The sequence below is a fragment of the Bacillus rossius genome, chromosome 1, assembly GCF_032445375.1.
Source record: "Bacillus rossius redtenbacheri isolate Brsri chromosome 1, Brsri_v3, whole genome shotgun sequence".
Lineage (NCBI taxonomy): Eukaryota > Metazoa > Arthropoda > Insecta > Phasmatodea > Bacillidae > Bacillus > Bacillus rossius.
This window is the reverse complement of record NC_086330.1, coordinates 223532163-223560113: the sequence shown is the minus strand read 5'-3', so window position 1 is coordinate 223560113 and position 27951 is coordinate 223532163. Positions and strand designations below refer to the sequence as shown.

Genomic DNA, 27951 nt, shown 5'->3' with positions numbered 1-27951 from the left:
GTGATAGGCTAGAATTCAAACACATATACCTCTTAGATAATTTTGCTATTGGCTTACTGTTCATCTGGACGAATCTCAACCAGTTATAAACCCTCAACCAAAGAAGGATCGAATCACAGACAAACCAGCTGAGACGACCTACAAGTCGGCAGCCAATAAACTTGAGTTATTTGCCCGAGTGTACAGGGGTATGTGCAGTCTATCCTGAAGGCCATCGAAACCGCGAATTTTGCAGGTCTCTATTAATCACTTACTGTAATTTTTACATCTCGGAATGCATTTATACATAACACATTCGGCTTCGTTTTGATAAAACTTAAACAATTAGTTTGTCTGTATTTCACGGTAAATTTATCAATGTACTGAAATGTCACTTTTGGTTTTAAATAAATAAGTTTTATATATCATACTGTATAAAAACATAAAATTGTGTGAATTAGCACATAACAAACAAGGTAAACAACCTAGATTTCATAAAATCATTTCTACATCCACCGGTTTTAAAGTCACGATGTATGTAGACTAACCGACATGCCGAAGGCATTACTTGTTGGAATTTCGCGCTTAATCGAGCTCTAAAACTAAATATTTCCATTCTTTAAAGTGTGCCGCAAATATGCTTCTGTTTGTTTATTGACATTTTTTTTTTTTTTTCACTTGAGCCATTATCATTACCCAGCCTTTTTTCGCCGTTCATAACTGGTATTCCCGAAAGAGAGGTGTACACCAAACTAGACTGTTTGATATTCCAGACAGAAAAAATTACGTCTTAAATAATAAAGCGGAAATAACTAGCAAATACATAAATATCGTATGGGGAAGGTACCTAAGGGTATGGTATCGTACTCCGAGTGCAGACTTGTTATTGGGCGCCTGTAGACATCTGCGTGCCCTAAGGGATGAAAGCAATGAAGCCCTGCAATGGCGAAGCGCTTGAATGAGTGGGGCGGTGGAAACGGGAGATCCCCGAGAAACCCCGCCAACCACGAAATCGGAACGATTCCTACGTGCGAAATTCCGGGCTTCTGCCCCGCTGGGATCGAACCCAGATCGCTTTGGTGGGAGGCGAGGGGTCTGACCCATCGACCACCGCGGACCCTAATATTCAAAAACAAGAATAAAATGGACATGTACATTGTATACGTAGTGATAAAATAGTGCATTGCTATTAGCTGCATGGAAGAACGCATGCACAACAGTTCGGCATTGCCCATTTCTCCATCTCTCTTACGCTTGCGGATGCGAATATGTGTACACTTACGTGTGAATGTAGAACGAACTTAAAGGGTCTTACGTTTCCCTTTTCGTGATACGTATACGTTTGCGTGTCACGATCAAACGGGCCTAATCATTACTTGCATAGCTGTTTCATAAATAAGTGGATATATACTTAAACTCCCTTGCCCAGAAAACTGCTCGTAACTAAATAGGCACTTCGTTAACGATGCTAAGACTTTGCTGCAACTATTTTAGTATACAACTTGTATTTTAGTTAAATTTATTAACATTTCTGAATGCGTACTGCTGTATTTTCGTAAAATTAATATCACACACGTGATGTCACGGAAGTTGTTATTATGGCATAGTTGTAATGCACGTGTTACTGAAGTCTCTATTGTTTTATATAATCATCCTAACTACACTATTAATTTCAACGACAGTTTGTCATTTATTTGGAAAAAAAATTTTATCTTGGTTTTCATCTGAAATAAGTGCATATGGCCTGAACAATGGCGAAGTACACTGCTTTCAAATAACACTACAACAATTTAAATTACAAAAATTACAATTAAAACTTTTTTTATATATCTGGTTATTTACTAAAAAAACGTTAATGGAATTTTAAAGAAAATAGACCCTAGTTAACTTTAAAGAAACCGCGTCTCCATTAAGATTCGAACCACAAAACATTTTTCTCTATATTAATCTATACACTGCTAACTAAACATACCCCAGAACAAATGAACAGTAAGCACCAAAACGAAAATATTTAACAGAATTAGCATAAAATGTACAAAACAAAAAAGTTTGTTTTACAATAGCATAAAAATTACAATATACAATAAGCGCGGATGTGAGTGTCTTATAGTGCCTGGTTGTAATACTATACTATAACAACCACGATTTAGTTAATTATTTTGGACAGCGCCATTTATGTTTTGAACTGTTAGTCATCTAAAAACCTCCGAAAACCAAATAAATAAATAAAATATTAACAACAGAGAAAAAATAATTTAAAAGAAAAACAAGACCGAGTCAGATGTATTCGAACACAGTCTGAACCAGCAAGGAAAATAAAAATAAATATGGACAATACAACGAAAACATCACAGACCAAATATTTAACCTCAAAAAAACTAGAGAGCACAAGAATTCCGTGAAAGGAATTTATTAAAAAAAATGTATTAAACACAGACGAACACAGTGGACATACAGTGAGACAGATTGGATGCAAGCAGGCAGAAAAGCTGGACAACGCAGCAAACACATAAACACAACGATGAAAATAAAAAATTCTGTGAACAACACAACGACGACAGCACTAACGAACACAGAAGTTTTTCAATGACATTAGGCACAAACAGTTTGTTTGTGCCTGATGGCGGGAACAGATGTCAGTTCCCGAAACGTCGCAACTACTGTCATTGAAAAACTTGTGTGTTTGTTAGTGCTGTCGTCGTCGTGTTGTCCACAGTATTAGTCTGACTGCTCGGTTCGCCCACGCTTTGTTATAATAAGTCCTATAGCATCGATCATACAATTCCGTATTCCAGTAGCTGTCTCGCCAGATGCGCAAAACTGGCATGAGTTATCAAGAAATGATATAACCACAGAACATTTTTGAAAAGCAGCATAATTATAAATCAGCCCCTTTGCATTACAGTTATTATATTGAGGAAAATACATTTCGTGGGAACAGATTTTTTTTTTTGCGGCAACCAATAAATAGTTTGTGACTAAACGAATGTAGCACTAATAAACAGTTCAGTGACTGAGTAAATATTATCAATGTTACATATTATCAACAGCGTACCAAGCTGCTAAGTTGGTTTATATTGTACTATTAGCCCCGCCTCGGAGCTTAGTCGTGTCCCGATTAACCATTTCGTGTTATTGTGATTGTGTTTTGATGCAGTATTTACCATTTCCTTGCCTTGAACTTATACTTGCAACATTGCACTTATTCACTGTCACAATAAAATAATTCACCTCCCTTCAATAAGTTGACAAAATTAGATTTAAATACATATGCAGAACTCACAGTCTACTGGACAATCACTTGCAGCACTGACTGCAACGGATGCTTTCATAGTTCTGTCTGGCCGTTCATTAATATGATAACGGTAGTGTGCAAATTAAAACAGACCGAGATGTCTGACTGAATTTAAATCTGCACAGTACTGTATTGTAAATTAAAACTTTTCTGAAACAAGCATTTGAAAGCATCATGGAGAATTACGTAACGGAAGTTAAAGACAAAAGTTCTTAAAATGCTTATTTACCAATTTTATTTCAGTTCAAAAAAGCTAGTGTTCCACTAGTTCTTATATTTTTTAATTTTTGTGACATGATAAAGTTATATTATTACAATGCTGTTTACGTAATGTATTGAAGTGACTCAACTTAAAGATTAAAGCAGTGTTAATGTTGTTAATCTTGCTACTCTTTCGCCATAAATTGTAATCTCCATCATCAGGGTAACAGCCATGGTACAAAGAGTGGGAAGGTATACCGTGTAGGTCAGTGGTGAGGGCATATAGTTGAATAAGTAACAATCTAGAGCCACTACGCTGCCAGGAACATGGCAGATTAGATTTTGTCCGTTATCACTCCTCGTTAATATGCCGCACTGTGTGTTCTATAATGGACGTAAAGTTTTTATCATTTCTGAAAGACGTTGGGTTTGCGAAGACAATATATAAATGTGTGTAAGAGAAGAGACACTGTTAACGTGATCACAGGTTATCACATATTGTGATCATTGGAACGTTATCAACAGCACTCATAAAAATTAGAGTTGAATTCATTGTTTAATAACTTGCGTAAGTGGTAGTATTTCTTTGGTTTATTTATGTTAGTTCTACACCTTTGCATTACAATATCAAGGGAATGTTCGTAATTATATATATATATACATACACACACACACACACCTAAACTCATGCCGTTACAAGCTTTTGGCTTCAAATGGTATATAGTCTATCCCATGAACGAGTGTAGGCCTACTTCTTTACATCTCGTAAAAGTAATTTTAAAAACTAAACGTAGTACCTATTTTATATTCGCAAATATATGATATAACTTGCCACAGGGACGATTAAAGGTGAAACGATGTAAACAGCAAAAGTAACAAAGTAATTTGAAAATAATTATATCTAAGTGGATGAATAAATAAAAATTTTATGAGTAGGGTACTCGAGTCTCATACCCTGAAGGCAGACTTGTAACTGGGCGCCTGTTGTCATCTGCATGCCCTGAAGGATGCAGAAGCGACGGAATGAGAAGGGCGGGGGAAACGGGAGATCCCCGGCAACGTCCAAATGCAAAAAATTTCGGTTCGCCTTTCGAAGAAATATTGCCTGTTTTGCATCATGTCGCTAAAATAATGACGTAGTCCTCTTAACAACTATATTTCCATTTTTGCCTTCATTATTTTCCCTTATACCTAAACAATTAATATTGAGCGAATAAACTCCAACTGGTTCAAACACAACTTCCAAATATGCATTCGAAATATTTAAGGGTACACATTTTCGTACAAGAAAGTTCTAAGTGTGTACTGACCACTATTTGGTTGGATGCTAGGTTCACCATAGGCTTATTCACGCAATTTAACTACCACATCATTAATTCTACGTTTTGTTACAAATTATTTGTATTATTTGTGTTAATACAATATCATAATTTTACCACATATATTTACAATTGGGAGGTTTTTGCTAGCAGACTGACTAATGAAATAATGATGTTTTGTTTTCGATTTGCTCTGCAACTAAAACACTAGAAAAAATCAAATGGAACTGACAACAAAAATGCATTTATTTACACACAGAATTTTGGTATGTTACTTTACTACTTTAATTAAGGATGATAAGCTGAGGTCGCAACGAGACCTTTGCGTTTTTTTTATCTTTCTTTATCATGTGCTTATTATAACACAGAAATTGAATTCAGTTTATGAAATTTTATGCCCAGAAAATTTGTTTAACGTATTTCGTTTACAACAAGACTACAAACTATGTAAAACTATGTCAATATATTACAATTGATAACTGGCACGATGGTGTACTCTGAAAAATTACGATTTTAAATGAAAACAATGGCTAAACCTAACATGGTAATTTTCCATTTAAAACAATACGACGAGAACATTTAAATATTGTCAGCATACTTGTTATGTTACTTAACAAATATATCATATTTAATTTATGTAATTTTGTAATAAATCCATGCAAAACTAATGATAACAATACATTTGGTTCTACAATATGTGATCCAACGAGTTACATCTTTGTTTAACATGTTTCTTCGCCAATTTCAGGCCAACCACACATAAGGAAAATTCAGTTTGGTGTTTACAAACAGATTCAGTTAAAATGTCTTTCTTGCGTATTTACTGTTACAATACAAACTTACAACTATGTACTGAAAATACTTTCCTCCCCTTCTTTTTTCAAATGCACATTTGTCGATGTTTTAAGATTTCATGGAAAACTAAACAAATGTAAAATTTTAATAATATATTTAGAGTAATATTATTATTTAAAATAGGATTTAAACAATGCTCCCCCAAAACTGTATAAACACATAATTTGCAGAGCTAGACGAATAAACAATTTTACCTTTAGAATGAATTTTTATATTTTATGTAGTACGCATTACTTTTAATCCTAATTCTATACGCAACTTTTCACGAAATTTTTATTCACAGCATATTTATTACTACTGACACGATTTACACTGATTGTTATTAGGTAAATTTCAAGTAAATGCTACCTTTTGTAGCCGAACCCACGGTGTGAATTATGGGAAATTTTTATATAGTTTATCGTTTCATGGTCCATAGACCTCAAATACAATTTGTGGACACGATAACTGCCGCAATTTTTTACCAATCACTTCTAAACTGAAATAAGTTCTGACAGTGAAAATTTTCGATCAAGTTCGTTTATAGACAATATCTGACCAAAGTGGTAGAATTGGGGAAGGTTTTCCTAAAACCCGAAAAATCGCTATAACTCCCATAATATGAGAAATATCATATTCGTTTGAACGTATTAAAATTTGAATTTTGGTCTTAGCTATTTTTTTTATACGACCAACCATAACTGCAGGGGGTTGATAAAACAAGGGTTTGAGGACAATAAAAAAATCATAGCTCCCAATGTAGGCACAACTTCGGATCTATGAATTTTTGTATTATTGTTATGATTTTTATCTCAAACGTTTGTCTAAAACATTTTTTGATTAGAGAAACGTTTTCTGAAAGGGGTTAAAAAATAAGGGCGAATTATTAAAAATAATTCATAAAGCGCCCTTAGTAGAAACACTACCAAATCCGTTCAAATCTTTGTTAATCTTTTAATTTTGATCTAAAAATTTAGTCTAAAACATTTTTTGATTAGACGAACTGTTTTAAAGGGGTTATATAAATATGGGTTAGTTATAAAAAACCATTACTCCCTTAGAAGAAACACTATCAAATCAGTTCAAATTTTTTGTAAAACTTAAAATTTTGTTCTAAAATTATTTTTTACGAGACGAGCCAATATTGCAAGGGGTTAAAAAAACAAGAGTTGGAGAAGGAAAAAAAATCATAGCAAGGGCACAACTTTGGATCCGTACGATTTTTGTATTAATTTAATAATTCTAATCTTAAACTTATGTGTAGAAAAAATTTTGATTACACAAAAATTGCTGCAAGGGACTGAAAAAAGAGAGGCATATTAAAAAAAATTACAGTTCCCTTCTTAGGCATACCATAAAATCCGTTCAAACTGTGCTTAAATCTTATAATATTCATCCAAAACATTTTGTCTAAGAACATTCTTGATAATACAAACCATTGCTGCAAGGGGTTTTGAAAACTTTGGTATGGAATATGAGAATAATTAAAAGATCTTTATCATGTACTCTATGGAATTAATTTTTGTTTTTGTTTACATTTTTAGTGTTGCAAATATTTTTCTAAGTAAATTTTATGTTACAAACCATTACTGCGTGGGGTGGGAATAAAAACGATAGAAATATAAAAATGTTATTACTTTTTTAACAAATATTTTTATAAAACTTTAGAAACTTTTCCTAAAACGTTAAGCTGAAATAATTGTTGATAAAAAGAACAATAAAAACCGAAGTTTGGATTATAAAAAAAACAATACCTAACCTTAATAAGTATCAATTTAATCGAATTTTATTTTTATTACCTTTTTTTAATATTACCTTAAACCTTTGTCCAAAGGATATTTGTGTACGACCACGTATTAGTGGCAAGGATGAAAAGTAGTGTTTGAAGGTTGAAAACAATTACATAACTACTTAGTAGGTACAATATTAAATTCGTTTAGACATTAAATGCTGAATGTATTGAGTTGTGAAAAAACATTAAAAATAGTTTCACTGTCTGGAATGCAAGAAAATGTTTAGTCGGACATTTTTTAATATTGGGTAAAATATCTATAATAGGATGTTATGTACATTTAAAATGTTCCAGGAGTTTGTAAAAATCTTCAAATCACTTTCACTTTGAAATCTACGTACGCCTGTAGGCTTTTTTGAAATAGATTGTTTATATCTATTTACAGATGCACACAAGATAGTAACACAAATGAATCATCCAGTGGCAACAAGTTACCAATTCCAAATTAATATGTTTCAAAAGGTATCTAATATCAATACAAACTTTTAATATATTATCTTCGAAATATATCTTTTGACTTTTTTTTTAAATAGATGTTTCCTAATGCATAATGATAAACACAATAAAAACAAATTTAATTGGAAAATTAGTAAATTCACTTTGAAAAAGTTAATGCATAAAGTGGCTAACTTACATTCTGCACTTAACTATTCAAATGTTGTTAGGTGTTTTACATTACCTGGAAGACATATATTAATATTTTACAAATTGAAACCAAATAACAAAATTTGCTTCTTCGTTTTGCAGATGACGTGCCTTATAACATGTATATTTTCTTTGAAATTCTATCCAAATCGGCTGCAACAAAAGACCTAACTATAAAATGTGTTCAACAATATTTTTGTTTTAAATTACAGCATTTTAAAACAGATGTTGAAACTTATAAAATTTTTATTTCTATAAATTTAGCAATATTATGCACGCAGAAAAAATTCTCTTTTCTTTATTTAAAATACTTCGCAATGAAAAATCAGATACATCAATTCACGGTTAGCTTTTTTAAGGCCTCGTAGGTTTATTATATATATTTAAATGAAATTATTTACATTAAGAAGATTAACGGATATTATTGTTGGCAAAACAGTTCACAATTATACTGACAAATTTGGACGTCGTTTGACTAAATGGTTTTTGATTTATGGCGAGTTGAGTTTGACAGATCAGAAATAGCGGACGCGCAAACACACTCCTTGCGCCTTACACAGCCCAGCTACGTCGCAGGACGAGTTCGCTCCCCCCTCCCCAACCTTTCCTGTTTTGCTCTTCATAACGGCCCAACCCTGCCCCAACCGCTCCAGCTAGACACAGTGACGGCAGCTAATCCTGCTTGATTGACAGCAGCTACCCAGCTACGACAGTGCCCTCTATGAAAAGATTCTGGAACTGTTTGCAAGTCTATTTCGTGGCCTCCGTGGCTCCTCCACGATTTTGTCATTTCCTTCTTCCGCCTCCGACCAGTCGCTCACTCTTAAGGGTCAAATTATAAGGCACGGGTGTTGCAGTTGTGTAATATTTTTTTTTAACTTCATAATTATGATTATTTATTCCTCAATGCCTTTATGATAGTAATAAGGCACTGGTAAGTATTTCTCAAGGTAAGTTTTTTTTTTACATTGACATTTTATCCTTTCCTAATGGATGTTTGCATATACTTCTTCACCTTTAAGGTAGTATTTCTCATTTACCTGTCTATCTCCCCTTTTTTCTTCTCCCCCCGCCCCTTTTGTGCCTTGGAAGCGACACGACGTACCTCCTGTAATTTTTTCCCTGCTTACCAATTCCCTTTATCAGCCCTTCCTACCACCCCCTACCAGCGATGCACTCTCTTCGAAACACATTTAACAGTTTTTTACCCTTGCAGGTGCTTTAGTAATAAATCTCAAATCCTTCCTGTTCTGGCAGCTTTCACTGACCTACAGTTAATGATGCACAATATGTGTGTATTCGCAGCAGTATCTATGAACACCTTTTTACCTGCACTATGCGTTCTCTGCCCTACATTGTGGATATATAAAAAACCGCCTTGTCCTTAATACAATATGGTAGTGTTCTTGCTGATGGCACACTCTGGGGAATTTAAATCATATCACTAGTGCCCCTGTTGGGTGCCCTGGGTGCAAATCTTGACTGTGTGGCACTCCTACAGCTTTTACTGGCATACATTATTGTCCTCCAATTGCAATGGCTGGTACTATTTAAACATATTACTAATGTCCCTTTATGGCTGTTTTTTTAAAGTATACTGAGATTGTGTCGTGCTCTGGCAGCTTTCCCTGGGATTGAGTTGCTGTATGGCTTTTTAGTGCCAACTCAGGGAGTGGGTTGGCAGGGGTATGAACACGACTGGAATACCATGAATTGTATCATTCTTATAGCATAATATCCCCTAGGCCTTTCATAAGTTTTAACATTGTATTTCCTATAGTGTACCATAATTTGGTAGTTTGTCATACCACAATTAGTACCCCTATAATTGCTGACATACACCTATTTAATATGGCCTTTTAGTGGCCTAACATTCTTTTAAAAAATTGCCATCGGTATTCAGTATATTACTTATTTAATTTGTACGTGTGCCTGCTTTTAGTGTTTTTTGTCCTATGGCTCGCATCCTTGCTTTTGAACCTCGAGATGGGCGAATGCAATCATACTTCGTAAAATACCACCTCCACCCTCTGGATTTTATAAATCTTTAAGTATAACCTGGCATCATCAGTAATGTCATCCATCATGACCAATGCCGGCAATCAACACTAGCAATGTCTACCAGAGGATATTAATATGGCAGCCATCCACCACTACATAACGCAAACATCAGGTCTGCAAACACCAAATGCTATGGCTTATTTTAGATGTAATTGTCAGTCGAGTATTTGTAACTTAACATGGAGTACATATGCATGGATAGAGAACTGAGGCAGTGTATAATTGCTACTAAAACATTTGCAATCAATTTATACACAAACAGTGACACATGTGAAAAAATCACCATTCCCAGAACAAAGAAAAATCTATATCTAATGGAATTGTAGATAGGTTGCTTAAAATTTTTGCAATACTTTAATAAAAAATTTCCTAAAACTGATTTCCAAGTGCAGTCAATACCTTTATGAACAGACTTAAAATGTAAGTGCTTGATATAAATAACTATCCCTCTATTTAAATAATATTTCAAAATATTACGAGAGAATTCGGAAATAATCCTACATAATACGTTGTCGTCTTCATACAACTTCTAAAAGGTTTTTTTGAAAATAAAACCATTAAAAAAGTAATCATAATCCATAACTGCAGTCAAGAAACAACCAAAGCTTCTACTTTATTAAATAAATATATTTTTTAAATATTATTTATTCACATAAAAATTCCAAATTTTCAGCTAAATTTCAATTTTAATAACTATGGTATGAACAATTTTTTAAGTAGTTTTTAAAGTGTTTTATTAGACTACTCTTGTTGTATATTGTTTAACCGACAAATATTATGATATGTCTGTTAGATGACAGCTTTGATATATTTTTAATTACTTGGCCAAACCTCTCCAAAAGAAATAAAATTTTTAATAATTTTAAACATAACATAAAATTCAATCTTTTAAAACCCACTGAACTTTTAATGACATGCTGCACGCATAAATACAAAAATATGAAAGAACTACTAACAAAATAAAAAATGTATTATTAAAATACAATAAATTATTTATCCATTCTAAATGGATTAAAACTCAGTACTTATACAAAATACAAATACATAAAATAAAATGGCAAAACATTACAAGAGCAAAATGATCTACCTCATGTGTTACTAATATAAAAAAAAGAACTGGAAACTATATTATACTATTCTCAAACCAAAATTCACGAGAAATTAAAAAAAAAAAATCACAGGCCACTAAAATAGTGACTAAGCCTACATACGTTAATCTAAGTTTGCAACTAACAAGATGCAAGAAGTACAAAGCACAAAATACCTGGTGACATGTTGTCAGCATTGAAGTCCCCGCAGACGATGTCGAAGCATACTTGCTCACATTCCCTTGTGGTGGCAAACCTGAACTCCGAGATGAATGCGGAAACCTCTGAAAGCTGTTTGTCTATAACAGCCTCCTCACCCTGGTACGCCTGTGTGTGCAGATTGCACAGATAGCCCACGTACCTGCGCCCAGCCAAGTCATAGTGCAGTAGCACCTGCAACACACACCACTACTGTACCTGCTGATGATAGCCCCCTCGCACTAGTACACTTGTGTGCAGGTGGCACAGGTAGCCCAAGTTCCTGGAAACCACTACGTCACAGTGCAGTAGCATGTCTAACACACAACAGTAGAGTATAGCCCAACGCCCTGGTATAACTATGTGTGCAGGTTGTTCAAATAGCCAATGTACTTGTAGCAAGCCAGTTTTGTAGTGCAGTAGCACTTGCAAATCCAACCAGCACAGTACAGCCCAACAAAAGTTAATCATTACCTCCTACACATTATGTCTTTATTATATACTACAGATGCCAACAGTCGTTGCTTCTCTAGTCCGCACAGGCCGTTATGGCACATTGCCACCTCGTCAGAGCGTGTGCGATCCGAACATGCCCCAGCGCAGTGCAGGGCAAGTGAGTGTAATGCTACAAGCACCACCTGCCACCGGCATATTGATTTTCATCTTTGTTTCTCATTATACTGTTTAAAATTAAACAAGGCAATTATTAGACAATATTACCATTGCAATAATTATTAAGTAAAAATAATGACCACTATCTGTCAGCATGATAAGGCTAAGAGCACGGCCTGCATTACTCTCTTGCACACGGCATGTTTTCGCAGGAACGGAGCTGGGGAGCCGCGCGGAATCCACAGCTTCGGGAGTTAACCATCACCCTTGAAGCCGACCAGGCGCATATAGCCCCGCGGGGTCCATCAAGCTTTGTTCTCTAAACTCACCACTGCAATAGCATAGGTTTTGAATCCTTCTGCATCTGGCCCCATGGGCAGTCTGCACGGCCGACCGGAACTGACCGGCCTCGTAACTTAAATATGTGTGTGCTCTCGTGTGGGACATTTTATATTTTACGTAATTTTTTTCATTTTGTCTGGGCGTGCATTGCGACCCAGACTGCAACGATTAGGACTCAGTCATCTAGATGTTCTCAGTTTCGTCCAGGCAGGGCCGTTGGTTACGTGTAAAGCAGCATCGACTCTTTTCAATTATTACGGCCCAAGGACTTTCAGGGCTCACATTAAGTTCCGTCCACATGGTGTAGTTCTTAGCTTACAGTGTTATGCAATCTTTCTGATTAATAAGTAATACTAATAGCCCATGTGTCGAGTGGTCATTTCGTATGTCATCAGTGTTCTGGGTTTTTGTATTTGTTATAGTGTGAATTTTTGGGGGTGGCAGCTACGTGTAACTTATAGTGTATTTTGCAATTTTCTCATTATGTATAGTGTTCCAGAGACGCACCTCGTGCATGGACATTTACGTTTCAAGTTAATGCAGGACATCGAGCGTGGCTGTCTTATCAATTTGTAGATGAAGGCTAGAGAACTTGTAAATAAATATTCATCGATAAACATGAATGTCCATGTAGTCACATTTACATGACCGAAACAAGCCTGATGCAACGAGCTCTGGCTCTCGTAGTGACCAGGCCATGCACTGAGCAGCGCATGTAAGAATGCTCTGTTCAATAAAGACAATCTTATCAGTATGCTGAACAACTGATTTAGTAATGGACTAGACCACCATTTAGCATAGCATCCCTGGCACATGGCAACATCACGCCCTGAAAAAGTAGTCTCGAACATTCTGTGCACTAGCACACAGCCAAATGCTAGTTGGCACCTATGGCAACAAACATCATCACAATCATCATTTCAGCTGCTATTTAAATTTTATTTGGTTTTGGGGACAGGGCTCAGTATTTTCAGCTTCAGTATGAATAAAGGTATTTTTGGAAAGTTGCTGAAACACAGTTGTAATATTTTGCAAATATTCAAAGCTGCTCTTCGCCGAGTATCCAAATTGTGGTGTTTAGTCCAGCAGTGGTAAGATGTAAGAAGCAAATGCTACATCGTAGGGTGAGACTTGCACTAGGCTGGCAGACCGAGTGCTGTAGCCGCCGCCGGGTGAGTCAACCTCGGCCAAGGCCAACCTCCGTCGTTTATTAAGTCAAAATAACAACTAAATTTAAATAAATGTTTTCAAAAAAGATAATATTTTTTCTTTAAACAAAATGCAAAAATAAAGTAAATAATTAAATTTTAAACACGAGTCACATGACGGGACAATATGGAATCAGGGTGGTCACGCTATTGGCAAAACCAAATTCCAGTTTCTTTTCCAGGTTTTTAATGTGTTTTCTAAGAAACTTAACTAAATGTTACTATGCTAATAAAAATATGTATTTTTTTATTTATTTTGGATTGGTACATGCCCACCAACAGCTGTGACATTTAATGGTGGGCAAAAAAAATTACAATACAAAATACAGAAAGTAGAAAATAAAAGTTAATGCTAAAACTGGACAAGTACATAAGAGATATGGCCACTGCATGCGGCCAGGCACTGCAAGCAGGTTTGCACTATGCAAAGGTGGTCACCACCACATGAAACAAACCATGAAGATAGGCATACCCGCAAGCAGTTACAATCCATCAGTCAGTACATATACATGCAGTGGCCACAAGACAATACAAAGATATATATATATATATATATATATATATATAAAGATATATACAAAGACATATATACAAAAACAAAGACAAATACAATTATAACAATAACAAAAACAAATACAATTATAACAATAATAAATATATCATTTCATTAACAACAAAAACAGATACAAACATTGTTATGGCCATACATACAACTGGCATCAACGCGGTGTGCAAGGCAGACGTACATCTGGCAACACAGCAGCGGCCTGGCCAGTAACAACATGGTGTGATGTCGGACCCGCGAGTTAAAACATATTGCAAGAGAACTTATCAATGGCGACAAGGATGCGTGAAGTAACGATTCGTGTGCTGGAAACGTTGTTTTTCTACAAGTGCTTAATTTACATTCAGTGAAAGTGCTATCGCGTTCAACATGGCGTCATCATTTATCAAGTACAACCATGCTTGCCCAGAAGCCTGGGCTGAGCATCTAGAGCATTTTCAGTTTTGGCTGGATTCCAAAGGGCAGGTGACTGATGACCAAAAACGAGGATTGCTAATTGAGATGCTGGACGATCACACCATTCGCGACTTAAAGGACTGGGCGGCGCCGAAAACTCTGCGTGGCTGTACATTTGTCGAGCTCATCGAGATTTTGAGCTGTAACATTGCGCCTAAGGTAAACCAGATGGTGTGTTACAACAAATTTGTCAACAGACGTCAGATGCCAGGTGAGACAGCCATCGTGTACATGTCCGAATTAAAGCGTCTAGCCTCGCCCTGTAATTTCTCCGGCAATGCTACGACCATGGTGTTGTACCAATTTGTTTGTGGCCTGCGCAATGCCGACGTACAGGCAAAGTTGTTCTCCGAGACAGAGCTAACTAGCATAAAGGCTTTAGAAATAGTGCAAATGGTTCCGAAGCCAATGTTTTAGAGGTTAGGAACTCCGGCATGGACGAGGTTCACAAACTTAATACCGCTGGAACCAATCATTTCAAATTTGGTTCCCCTTCTGTTAGTTTTACGCCTAGCAAGAATGTAACTTGTTTCCGATGCGCAGAAAAGGGACATACTGCTAGAACTTGCCCGCTTCCCAGAGGCAAATAGAAATGTCAGAAATGTAATAAGGTTGAACATGTTGCAAAAGCTTGCAAGCAAAAGGAGAAAGCTGTGTCACATTTGGTGGAGGAAGACCACACAAATTTTATGACAGTTGGTAGCCACACTCCCCGCAGTCACACTGCAGCAGACGCCCTACCACAGGCGGGTTTACCACGCCATTTTACTGCAGGCGGGTCATTGCCGCAATCTGAGGGCTTGTTTTTGTTGGCTGATTCATCCCCAGCTCTAAAAAAGTGACCTTATGTCATGCAGATACTGATTGATAACTTTATGGTGCACTTTGAGGTTGATTCAGGGTGTTCACGAACACTCATGAATGTGTCCACCTTCAATACATACTGTGCCAATCAGGTCGACCAACCTGTTTTGCATCAGGCACCAATTGAGTTGCACACATGGGCATCTCAGTCCCTGACTCTGGTTGGTGTGTTCCAAGCACAAGTTCGGCACAAGGATATTACAGTAATGCTGCCTGTGCTGGTTGTTGATGGTGTTGGACCGAATCTTCTGGGTCGTAACTAGTTTGATGCCCTAGGTATTTCCATTCAGGGTGTACATTTTCTGTCTCCAGATACACCCTATTCCACTATGTCAGATGAGATGTTTTTGCAAACAGTCATGAAGCTTCCTGCTGTTTCAGGTATTGGGACAGGTTGCTATAAAGGGCCACCACTGCATCTAGATTTAGACCCTACTGTTCCTCCTGTTTATCAGCGCGCTCGTTCCGTCGTCTTCTCACTCTCAACTAGGATGGAAGGCAGCATTGAGGCGAACGTCAGGAGGGGGATATGGATTCCCATAAGACACGCTGGATCCTGGGCAACTGCTATTGTTGTGCCAGTCTTAAAGCACAATGGTTCGCTACGACTATACGCGGATTACAAAGGCACTGTTAATCGTGCTCTGTCTGCTGATACCTATCGCTCCCCCATGGTGGATCAAGTGTTGTCGGAGTTGTCAGGTGGTGTACTCTATGGCACTATTGATTTAGAAGAAGCTTACACCCAGATTCCAGTGACTGAAGAGACATCACACGCATTGACCGTCAATACGGTTCGGGGCCTGCACAGGGTGACAAGCTTAACTTTTGGTATCAAGGTGGCTTCAGCCGCGTTCCAAAGAGTTGTTGACGGCTTACTGGGACCTGTCAAAGGAGTTATTGCATACCAGGATAACATATATGTGAAAGGAGCGACACTAGCGGAATACCGCCTCCGGCTCATCCACGTTCTGCAAATTCTGGATGACGCTGGGTTAAAAGTCAATGCTGAGAAATGTGTATGGCAAGCTTCATCGATTGAAGTCCTTGGGTTCAGGGTTAATGCAGAGGGAATTTATCCTATGGCTGAAAAGACGGATGCTATTACAAATGCCCCTGTACCACGCACAAAACAAGAACTTCAATACCTACTGGGACTGATTTCATTCTACGGCAGATTCTTCAGAGACAAGGCCACAATTTTGGAACCATTACACCGCTTGCTCGATTCAAAGGCTACATGGGTATGGACTGCAAAGCACCAAACTGCACTTCAAACTGTGAAAGACATGTTAATCAGTCCTGAGGTATTGTGCCATTACAATCCTAATTTACCTTTGGTCGTTACAGCTGATGCTTCACCTGTAGGGGTTGGTGCGGTTCTTGCACACATCACGAAGCGATGATCTGCTAGGAAAAGTTACAGAAGTACCTACTGCTTACGCATCGCGAACCCTATCAGTCACAGAGCGAGCTTATTCACAACTTGATCGCGAGGGTCTTGCCATTATTTTTGCTGTTAAGAAATTTACTCCTTATTTGGCCTTTCAACCGTTTACGATCGTAACTGATCACAAGCCTCTGCTTGGCATATTTACTCCCAACAAACCAACCCCCTTGCATTTGTCGCCGAGAATGTTACGGTGGACTCTGATCTTAAGTTCATTTGATTATCAGCTACGCCACCAACCTGGAAAATCTGTTGGTCATGCTGACTGCTTGAGTAGGTTGCCTCAGCCTACATCTGCAGATGATTTGTGCCCTGAACCAGTTGGCGTGCACCTCCTGGAGGCTAGGGACCTACATCTCTTATCTCCACGAGATATCGCAAAAGCTACAGAGAATGATGATCTGCTACGGCAAGTCAAACGCTACATGCATCAAGGTTGGCCGGACAAGGTACAAGACAGCTTGCGCCCATATTTCGTCAAAAGGTCAGCGCTATCACTACAATCTAATTGCATCTTATGGCATGACAGGGTCGTGATTCCATCGTCACTGCAAGAGACAGTATTGAAATTGATTCATTCCACACACCCGGGCGCAAACTGCAGCAAGGCCATTGCCTGAAGTATTGTCTGGTGGCACAATATCGACACGGACATTCAGAACAAGGTGAAACTTTGCCAAGCCTGTCAATCAGTAGCTAATGCACCTCCAAGATCAGTTGTATCTCCATGGCCCGGTGCAACATTCGCTTGGGAACGAGTGCATTTTGACTATGCAGGACCATTCCTGGGACATTACCTGCTCATTGCAATTGATGCATTTTCGAAATGGCCAATAGTCAAAGTGGTGTCAAGTTTGACTGCTTCGGTTCTTATTACACACACACGCTACATTCTGGCTGATTTTGGCAAACCAGTGGTCATCGTAACGGATAATGGACGGCAGTTAACATCCGATGCCTTCAATGACTTCCTTCGCAGAAATGGCATACGCCACCTGTGTACCCCGCCGTGGCACCCTTCTTCAAATGGGCTAGCGGAACGCACAGTACAAACAGACAAGAAGTTACTGCTGAAGTTCGAGGATGTAGATATCCATGCACGAGTGGCTCGCGCTGTATGGGCTATGCGAACACGCCCCACATCGTCCACGGGTAGAACCCCTGCGGAAGCCATGGGTAGAGCATTTCGTACGCATCTTACTCAACTACACCCTGCATCCGAGTTTGACGCACCAACACCAGTGACATTGCCCTCACTCCAAGTCGGGGAACTGGTATGGAGGATGAAGCATAGTCCAAGCAAATCTAGTTGGGTACCAGGTATAGTACATGGTCATTCTGGAGCTTGAGCCTATGACATTCGACTAGACTCTGGGTTGCTGGCCATGAACGTTTCTGCTGACTATGTACGTCGACGATTTGCTGAAGAACCTGGAGATGACGTTGATGACCTTCCCACAAGGATGGTCGATACAGGTGCACCTCCATCTGTATTACCATTATTCCAGAGAAGTTCTGACGGATGTAGTGCTCACATGTCAGGACATAGTTATGCTACATCAACGTTGGGGGTGGCTTATCCGGCTTATCCCTTGGGTAACATACATCAAAACAGGCATCAGACACATTCACCTGATACACAGGAAGAAACTGGTGCTACAACGTCAACACTGTCACCTGTACCATCCAACCAAGAAAATGACTGTGCTACATCTGCAAGAGTGGCTAGCTCATCACCAGCAGCTTCACCTCCCTTCATGATGCTGCTACCCGTACGGCCTGCTCAGCACCAGACTCTCCATTTCTGGACTTTCCGGAAGCGTCGTGCCCAGCAGCTTTACCTCTCCGGAGAGGCGGTTCACCTGACCAGGTTCCCCACCAACCACAGCCCATGCAATCTACAAGAGCTACAGTTACCAGTTGTGGGTCTATATCTCGACGTCCCCTCCGGTACCAGTGATCAGCGGAAGTTAAGTTACATTCTAGTGGGGAGGGGTGTTATGGCCATACATACAACTGGCATCAACGCGGTGTGCAAGGAATTAATACACAACTGCATGATAAAAATAAGTGTATACCGACTTAAATACAACAATTGAGGAGAATAAAAAATTATGATCAAGCATATCACATACAGTATATGATAAATAGATGAGACAAAAGGATGAAAACAAAAGTATAATTAACTTTATGATAGGCCAGAAGATAGAACTTTTTTAAGAAGTTTCTTATCACTAGTTTGATGCAAAAGTTTCACATAATTATTGAAATGTGTGATGAGTCCATATGTAATGTCATTAGTTTTATTTAGGGTGCATAAGAATGGTGGATTATGACTATTAAATGAAGGAATTTTAATATCAGAACCTTAAAAAAATATAAGTACAATTTAAGTTGGAATTATAGCAATTATTAACAAAAATATCATTTAAAACTTTTTTCTAGTTGAAAGAAAACCTAAATGAGAATTATATCAACGGTTTTGCCATTGTTTTGTTTTTTGGTCAATGTAAATACATTTTTTAAATTGGACTCTGTTGAGTTTTTCACTATCAGTGTTGTTGAGGCTGTTCCAAATAATCGAACCATATTCAAATTTAGATCTTACTAAAGCTGTGTAAAGGCAGAAGATCGAATCAAGATTTCAGGTACATAGGTAATAAATTTGATGAGACCAAATATTTTGTTGGAATAAGAGTTAAGGAATTCTATATGAAGATGAAAAAATAGCTTTTTGTCAAGTAAAATACCTAGAACTTTGACATTTTACAATTTTAAAATAGTTTAATTTTCTAATTTGTATACATACTCAATAGAATGAATTTTTTTGATGGAGGTAATGATGGAGATTTTTTCAGTATTGAGATGAACTAAATTAGAGTTACACATATCAACTATCCCCATAATATCACATTGAAGTAGATAACTTCATGATAAGATAAAATTTTCCTGTAAATTTTTAGGTCATCTGCGAAGAGAGTGCCAGTTGAGTTCTTTAACTCAGATACTATATCATTCATGTAAATGTTGAAGAGTAAAAAAGATTAGGTAAGTTACCACTTTGAGGAAATCCAAAAGTAGTAAAATGAAGAACCAAAATTGTTTTCCGCATATATACATAAAATTTTCTGTTTTTAAAATAACTCGTTAAGTTATTAACCAGGTTATGTATTTATCACTTAGGCCCAAATTAGAACATTTAGTAACAAGAATTTGATGATTGACCATGTTGAAAGCTTAAGCTAAATCAAAATAATGAGTATCAACTTGACTCCGTGTAATTAGTTTAGAATAAATAGGGTTGAGAAAAGAAACTATGTTTTATGAGGTTGTTTTACCAGTTCTAAAGCTATGTTGAGAGTCAGTTAATCTAGTTTTTAAATTAAAATCAAGATGTTTAAATATAATTTTGTCAAAAACTTTAGCGAAACCATTTAGTAGAGAAATAGGCCTATAGTTTGTTAATATCTAATTTATTACCTTTTGTTGAAATGACAATTTATCTACTATTTTGTTTTGTAGTTGGTATATATAATTTGGTTCTGTTATGTTTGATTTTTATCACATGCTTTTTGATATGTGTGTTTTGTTTTTTCTTTTTGTTTTTTAACGAACAAGATAGAGAAAGGGTACTTAGTGTGAATGTAAGTGTGCGGTAATAAAGTATTCAGATACAGGAATCATGTAATTATTACTTTCACTAAACTGCTACAAGCCTAAATGTTATCAGGTTATGGGCCCAGGTGGTAGTAGGCAGTGGAAAGGACAGTTGGAATAGTGAATACTGAAGAGAGGTTATCCCAGCACGTGTAACTGAGGTTAACACAGTCGGCAGAATTGAAGAAGAGAAATTTAGAATACCATTGTTTGATGGGAACAACTTTGACGAGTGGAAGTTTAGAATGGATGTGTTCCTGGATGAAAAGGAAGTGCTCAATCATTTAGGGAAGCCTTTGGACGAATGGAAGGGTCCATGTACTGTGGTAGATGGAGATGATCAAGATGTTAAAAGTTCTAAGGTAGAACAGTGGAAGTACAGTAAACTCTAGATTATCCGGGCCTGGATTATCCGGTTTTCGGGTTATCCGTGCTTGATTTTTTTATGAAGTTGTAAAAAAAAATGACGGGGTGTAGCTACGCCACGACTGCGCTGCGCTTTTTTTTTTTTTTACTGCTGTGTCAGAAAGCTATTTACCTGACCCTTCAGACCCTCGTTCCCCCGCCCCTTCACCCATCAATTTGTCACACTTTAAACCTAAAAGGAATGCCTTGACTGCTGCTTCCGGCTCAACTCCCCCCCCCCCCCCCCTTTTCGTTTTCTTTTCAAGCGTTCTTTTCACAGCGCCCCGCCACGCTAAAAAAAAGTCCCTCTACCTCTTTTATCTTCTCACACTCCTGACGACTGGAAGAGGCATTTTTCACGCAGTTATTTAAATCAGTTCTCCCAGGCACATTTGTTTTTGTAATCATGTCTGGTAAAAGGAAACGTAAAGTGCTGACAATAGCAGAGAAGTTAGACGTTGTGGACAGGTTAAAAAAATGAGAAACTGCCGCGAAATTAGCACAGGAATATGAAATTGGAATCCAAACCGTGCGAGACATTAGTAAAAGTGAAGAAAAACTTTTGCAGTTTGCTAGTAGATCAGACAGTGTGGCAGGGCCTTCTAAACGTAAAAGCATGAAAACATCTACCCTGCAGATGTTGACAATGCTTTGTATGTTTGGTTTAGGTTGTTAAAAGGGTGGAGGGAGATGCTGAGTTGGGTAGACACCTGCGAGTACTCGAAATTCGAGTTTCGAGTCGAGTTTTTTAGTAATACTCGAACTCGAGCTCGTGGTTTTCAACAACTCGAAATTCGAGCGAGCTTTTCTTGCACTCTACCTATAGAAAAAAAAACTCTCATTATATCGGAATAAAAGTCTTACAACACTATTATCCTTTACTTTATAATGTAACATGATCGACCGTATACATGAACACATCATTTTTACGTACCCGGGATTTACGAATTTCCGTGATTAATTTTTTTTACTTCTATAATTTTCCGCATAGCATTAATGTATCACTTTCCTGCTTTATGCGGAAGTATTTCCCGCTTTATGCAGAAACATTTCCCGCATTTTACTGTAAAAAGCGTTTAAATTGTCCGGGGTCTCATCATTTACGCCATTAAATGTGTGATATAAAGTCCCGTTTAAAAATTTTATGAAAGTTCCTGCCAGTAATGGCGCACGTAAATATAAATATGAAGAAAAGACAAATGAACAACAACTTACGAAGAAATATGGATGATGTACCATAACTGCAGTACAATTCCAATAGTTATCTTAAGATAATTACCATAAAAAGAACTACAGATTCTTTGTAGATACCATAACTACTGCAGAAGCATGATAGTTACCACATTTGCACTATAGTTGCCGTAATAACCGAGAAGTGTATTTACCGTGATGGTAATGTATTTATTTAGGACATATTAAAATTAAAGAACATTATTGAAAAAAAAAGGATGTTAAATCTTGATATGTACGGTTGGCACATGTTGCTAAGAAATAATGTGATCTGAAAGAATGCAGTACTACTACGAAAAGTGAAAAGGGTACTCGTGGATTTTTAGGTTATGGCAGTCTCTCTTTCGTTTTTCAGTAATATCGGCCGAAAATTAACAAGAGTATTGGAAGTTGGCAGAAATGCCGATTCAACTAAATATTGGCAAAATCGGCTTCTTCAGTACAGCTCTACATTTGATGACATGAGTAAACATATTTCAGACTACAGGACATTGAAAAAGACTTTAATTTCCATGTAGGTTTATTGTGCGTAAGTTTTTTTTGCAAGTGTAAATTGAATTAAGTAAAATGCTTCTATTTTTATTACTTTAAATTGATTAAACTTAATGACAAGTTACAGATATTTGACACTAATTTTGAGGTTAAACAATTTGGTAAATATGTAGAGTAACGGTATATGCGAAAAAAAATGCTAAAAATCTATGCTCTTTCACTTCCTCTTTTCAAATCAACCGGCGGAGATAAGAAATTCCAAATACTTTAGGAGATATAGAATTTTTTAATTTTGCAATACAACACCTGTACAACCATTAGACCGACGCCATTTTTGTTATTTTGCCGTATGTTCGTGAATGCTTAATAAATAAAATGGTCGATTAGGTCAGGTCAGTTACATTATTAATACTTTCAAACTAAGCGGACATAAAAAATAATGTGAATTAATTTCAATGGTTCTTTAGTTTTAAAGTATTTATAATGTAACTGACCTGACCTAACAAACCCGGACAAATGATGAACATTAACAACTCACGTAAAATATTTTTGTTACTTATTACTTGCGCAACAATATCCAAATAAAAAATAAGACTTTAAAATTAGAAACGTTAAAAACCCACCTAAGTTGGAGGCGGGTACATTTCCTTTGCCATTAGAAGGAAATGATGTAGTCGTTCACCTACGTCGCGATACCTCCGACGGAACATTAATAAATAAATAAATAATCACGTATTGGTTCATTTGAATACTGGCCAATCACGGAACTGTCACGTGACAAAATTGTCCAATAAGAAACATAATAGATACTCGTAAACCAGAAACAATGGTGATCGCCGCATGAATACCCAGGTATTGTGATGAAAATTAAAAAATTCGATATTCCTAAAGTATTTGGAATTTCTTATCTCCGCCGGTTGATTTGAAAAGAGGAAGTGAAAGAGCATAGAATAAAAGTATTTTCGGAATTTTAGCATTTTTTTTCCACATATACCGCGACTCTACATATTTACCAACAATTTTACTAAAGCATTCCAGCCACACAGGTTGCCAGCGAGAAATGCTTCTCATCTGCTGTAAACACCATCTCCAATCGTAGAGCTAATTTAACTCCTGAACGTGCAGAACAAATTATTTTTCTGCATGATAGATTGAAGAACAGAATTTAATACTCTATGACAATCTCTCTCAGAATTTTTGTGCTGAAAAGTGGAAATGTTGAAACAATGTGAATGTACTTTTCAAACAACATGATTTTTGGTGCTCAGTTAGTTGAAGCTCAGTAAGGACTCCAGAAAAATTGACAAGGATGAAATTATTCCAAAGATATGTTACATTTACACAAACATATACGTACTTGTAAACTGTGGTTATGTTAGTTGGATGATATCAGTTGCTAATGAACCAATGGAAACAGGTTAGATTCAATGGAAAACATGTTTTTTTTCCTAGCAGTGCAAATTATAAAAGCACTCTGTAAATAGTTACCCAAAATTAATAAGCCCACTTCATTTTAATACTTTATTCAAACATTATACCTACTAAGTTTAAGGTAAAAATAATTTCCCAAAAGTGTAACTGTATCACAAAAACTCAAGCTTCGAGAACTTTCAAGTAAGCTCGCTCGAGCTTGGCTCAAAGTAAAATTCTTAGGCTTGCAGACCTCTAATGTAGGTCTATCTATTTAGTAGGCTAACAATGATAATGGTTTCTTTTTTTATTTCCATATTTTTCTCAAAAGTTCTCACATTTTATTACTCCATCACAGTAAATTTATGTGCAATAAACTTTAAAAAAAAACTCGAACTCGACTCGATACTCGCGAGTATTTTAGCAAACTCGCTCGAGCTCGACTCGAAGTGAAAATCTTCTGCTCGCAGAAGCCTAGAGTTGGGACTGCCGTCGCTCTCCCTCCGGTAGCAATAAAGGGGACAGGAGAAGGATGGCGGCAACACAGTGCCAGTATTGTTTACGGTCCAATAAGCTGGGACACGGTATACAAAGCCTATGCTTATACTCAGAATTCTACTGAAGAGACACTCTTTTGCCAGTAAATACACCATTTTTAAGTGGCGAAACGGATTATCCGGGTTTTATTATGGGCATTCAATTATCCGGGCATCGGAAGGTCCCAATTAACACGGATAATCAAGAGTTTACTGTAATACGTAAAGATAAGAAGTGTAAAAACTTTATTATTCAAAGGATACACGACAGCCAATTGGAACACGTGAAAAGCAAGCCTACTATATATGATGTGTGGACCAGTCTACTGAAACGTTTTGAAAAGAAACAGGTAACCAGCAGGATGATTCTAAACAAAAAACTACATACACTCAAGTACAGAACATCTGTTGTAACATTCAGTGAATACTGCTTGAAATTTGATAAATAGATTCTAGAGTTGAAGACTACAGGTGAAAAGTTGGATGAAGAGGGAATTGTTATAAAATTTTTATTAACAATGCCTGAAGAGTTGGAAGGAGTTGTGTCAGGTCTACAAACACTTGGTTCTGGTAATTTATCTCTTGAGTTTGTTAAACAAAGATTAAAAGAAGATGAAACTGCTCGTAAGGAGAGGAAAGAAAATAAAACTCGACATGATTTTCAACCCGTGGCATTCTCAGGAACAAGGTATGTTCCTGGAACTGGTCCTAGACCAGGAAGCAGTGGATCTTTTGGGAATACTAATTTGAAAGCCAAATTTCCTTATAAGTGTCATAACAGTGGGATTACAGGGCATAAGAGATATGAATGTAATAAACCGGGAGGAGGAATGCACAGAAGAGGTGCGTCATCTGGAAGAGGATCAAGAGGAAATGGAACTTCACAAAGGAATGCACACCTTGTAAAGAAAGAAGATATGCGTGAAGAACCAGTGTATAGTTTTGTAGTGTCGACAAATGGGTGTTGTGCATCACAAGATGGCCAGGATGGAGAAGAGGTTTTGGTGCTTGATTCAGGAGCAACAGATCATATTGTAATGACAAAAACTCCTGTAGCAAACCGAAGAAAACTAATTTCACCAGTTTTAATAGGTGTGGCCAAAACAAAAGTTTTCTTAGTTGCAAAAGAGATGGTGATGTATTGGCTGAAACACAAGTAAGTGGATAAACTAGGAAGTTTAAATTAAAGATGCTTTGTTAGTAGAAAATCTAAATTATAATCTGTTGTCTGTTTCTAGGTTAGAAAGCAAAGGGTTTAGAGTGGTATTTGACAAAGTTAAATGTACTATTGTTGCTGGCAAGAGAGTTATTATGGTTGGAAACTGAGAAGGAAATTTGTATAAAATGTATGTAAATGTACAGAAGTATGAAAATCAAGTTAACACGTGTTCAGTAAAGGGTACTGGTAAATTGTGGCATGCAAGGCTTGGTCATATTGGTAATCAAAATTTGCATAAGCTTTCAAAGATGGTTAATGATATTGATAAGATTGAGGAGGAAACTGACATGTGTTCAATCTGTATTGAAGGGAAACAGACTGCAGGGTCCCATAATCAGACTAGGGAAAGAGCAAAGAGGCCTTTGGAGAGAATTCACAGTGACTTATGTGGTCCAATATCACCTAGCTCCCATGATGGGAAGAAATACATTTTAACCTTTATTGATGACTATACTCATTTCACTGTTGCATTCTGGTTGAGGTCCAAAGATGAAATATTACATTATATTAAATTATACAAGGCTATGGCTTCATCTAGATTCTCGCAAAAAATCTGCTGCTTCAGGTGTGATAATGGAAGGGAATACGTTAATCATGAGGTAAATGCCTTCTTTGAAGAAAAGGGTATAAAGTACGAGTTGACTATTCCTAGGGTTCCAGAACAAAATGGGGTAGCCGAACGCATGAATCGTACTATCCTGGACAAGGCGCGGTGCATGATGCTTGGTTCTAAACTAAATAAAAGATTTTGGTTAGAAGCAGTTTTAACTGCTGTGTATTTGATTAATAGGAGTCCTACCACAGCCTTGTCAGATGGAGAACTACCGGCTGAATTATGGTATGGGAGAAAGCCTGATCTCAATAAATTGTGAGTGTTTGGCTGCATAGCATTTGCTTACAAAGTAAAGAGTGAGAGAAACGGAAAGTTTGACTCACATAGTCGTAAATGTATTATGTTGGGGTATTGTGATAACGGGTACAGGTTATGGTGTCCGGAACTGAATAAGATAATTGTTGCAAGTAGTGTCAAATTTAATGAAACTAAAAATCAATTTGAGAAAGGGTATTGGGATCATGAATGGGAAGATGTGGGAACTGAGAAAACCTCACATGAGAATGAAAAACTCGTAGATTCACAAGGAGTAGTGGGAAGTGGTAATGATGTAGTCAGAGGGAGAACAGGAAAGTTTTCAGGGATTTAGAGAATCAAGTGATGAGGAAATTGAGGTACGTGTGAGGAATGCTCCGGGGTACTTAAAGGATTATATTGTAAGTGGATTAAAGAAAGGAATCAGGTCTAAAGGAAGGAAAGTTCAGGAGGGGTTAGAGAAACCAGAAGTTTTAGTTACAGCATCCACTGTAGATAATGTAAACATGGCACTGAGTGCTATTGCTTTTTGTGAGGGACTTCCACAGAGTACGGAAGAGCTGAAAGACCGAAGTGACAGAAATTGCTGGTTGAATGCAGTTAATGAGGAAGTGAAATCCATAGTTGAAAGTGAGACATGGGAGGAGGTAAGACTACCAGAGGGAAAGAAAGCAATTAATAGTCTATGGGTATTTACGGTGAAACATGACCTGTATGGGAACTTGGAACGGTACAAAGCTAGGTTAGTAGTTAAGGGATATGCGCAGTTGAAGGGTTTTGACTATAGTGACACTAATGCTCCTGTTGCGAGGCTCACTACAGTGAGAGCCCTGTTCTGCTTGGCAAACCATCATGATTTACATGCCCATCAACTGGATGTTAAGAATGCCTTCCTTCATGGAGTATTGAAAGAAGAAATTTACACGTATCCGCCAGATGGGGTACAAGTCAAGGATGGTATGGTTTTGAGGTTAAAGAAAACTTTGTATGGCTTAAAACAAGCACCAAAGGAATGGAACTCAAGATGTGATCTGTATGTGAAGTCTCTTGGTTTTATACAGAGTCAAGCAGACAAATGTGTTTATACGTATAATGATAGTTGTGTTGTGTACTTGCTACTCTATGTTGATGATTTTTTAATTGCTAGTAGTTCACTTGATAAAATTGAAGTACTGAAAAGGAAATTCATGTCAGAATTTAAGATGAGAGATTTGAAAGAAGTTAA

The 27951-nt window shown here is 37.1% G+C and overlaps 1 protein-coding gene across 1 annotated transcript in view; it reads right to left on the bottom strand.

Annotated features, from left to right (window-relative positions):
* The window catches only part of LOC134527322 (sphingomyelin phosphodiesterase 5-like), a 112118-nt gene that overhangs the window by 23585 nt on the left and 60582 nt on the right, over nt 1-27951 (bottom strand). Inside the window, exon 3 of the mRNA XM_063359891.1 lies at nt 11391-11607. Within this exon, the coding sequence (XP_063215961.1) occupies nt 11391-11607 (217 nt within the window). The remainder of the gene's footprint in view (nt 1-11390; nt 11608-27951) is intronic.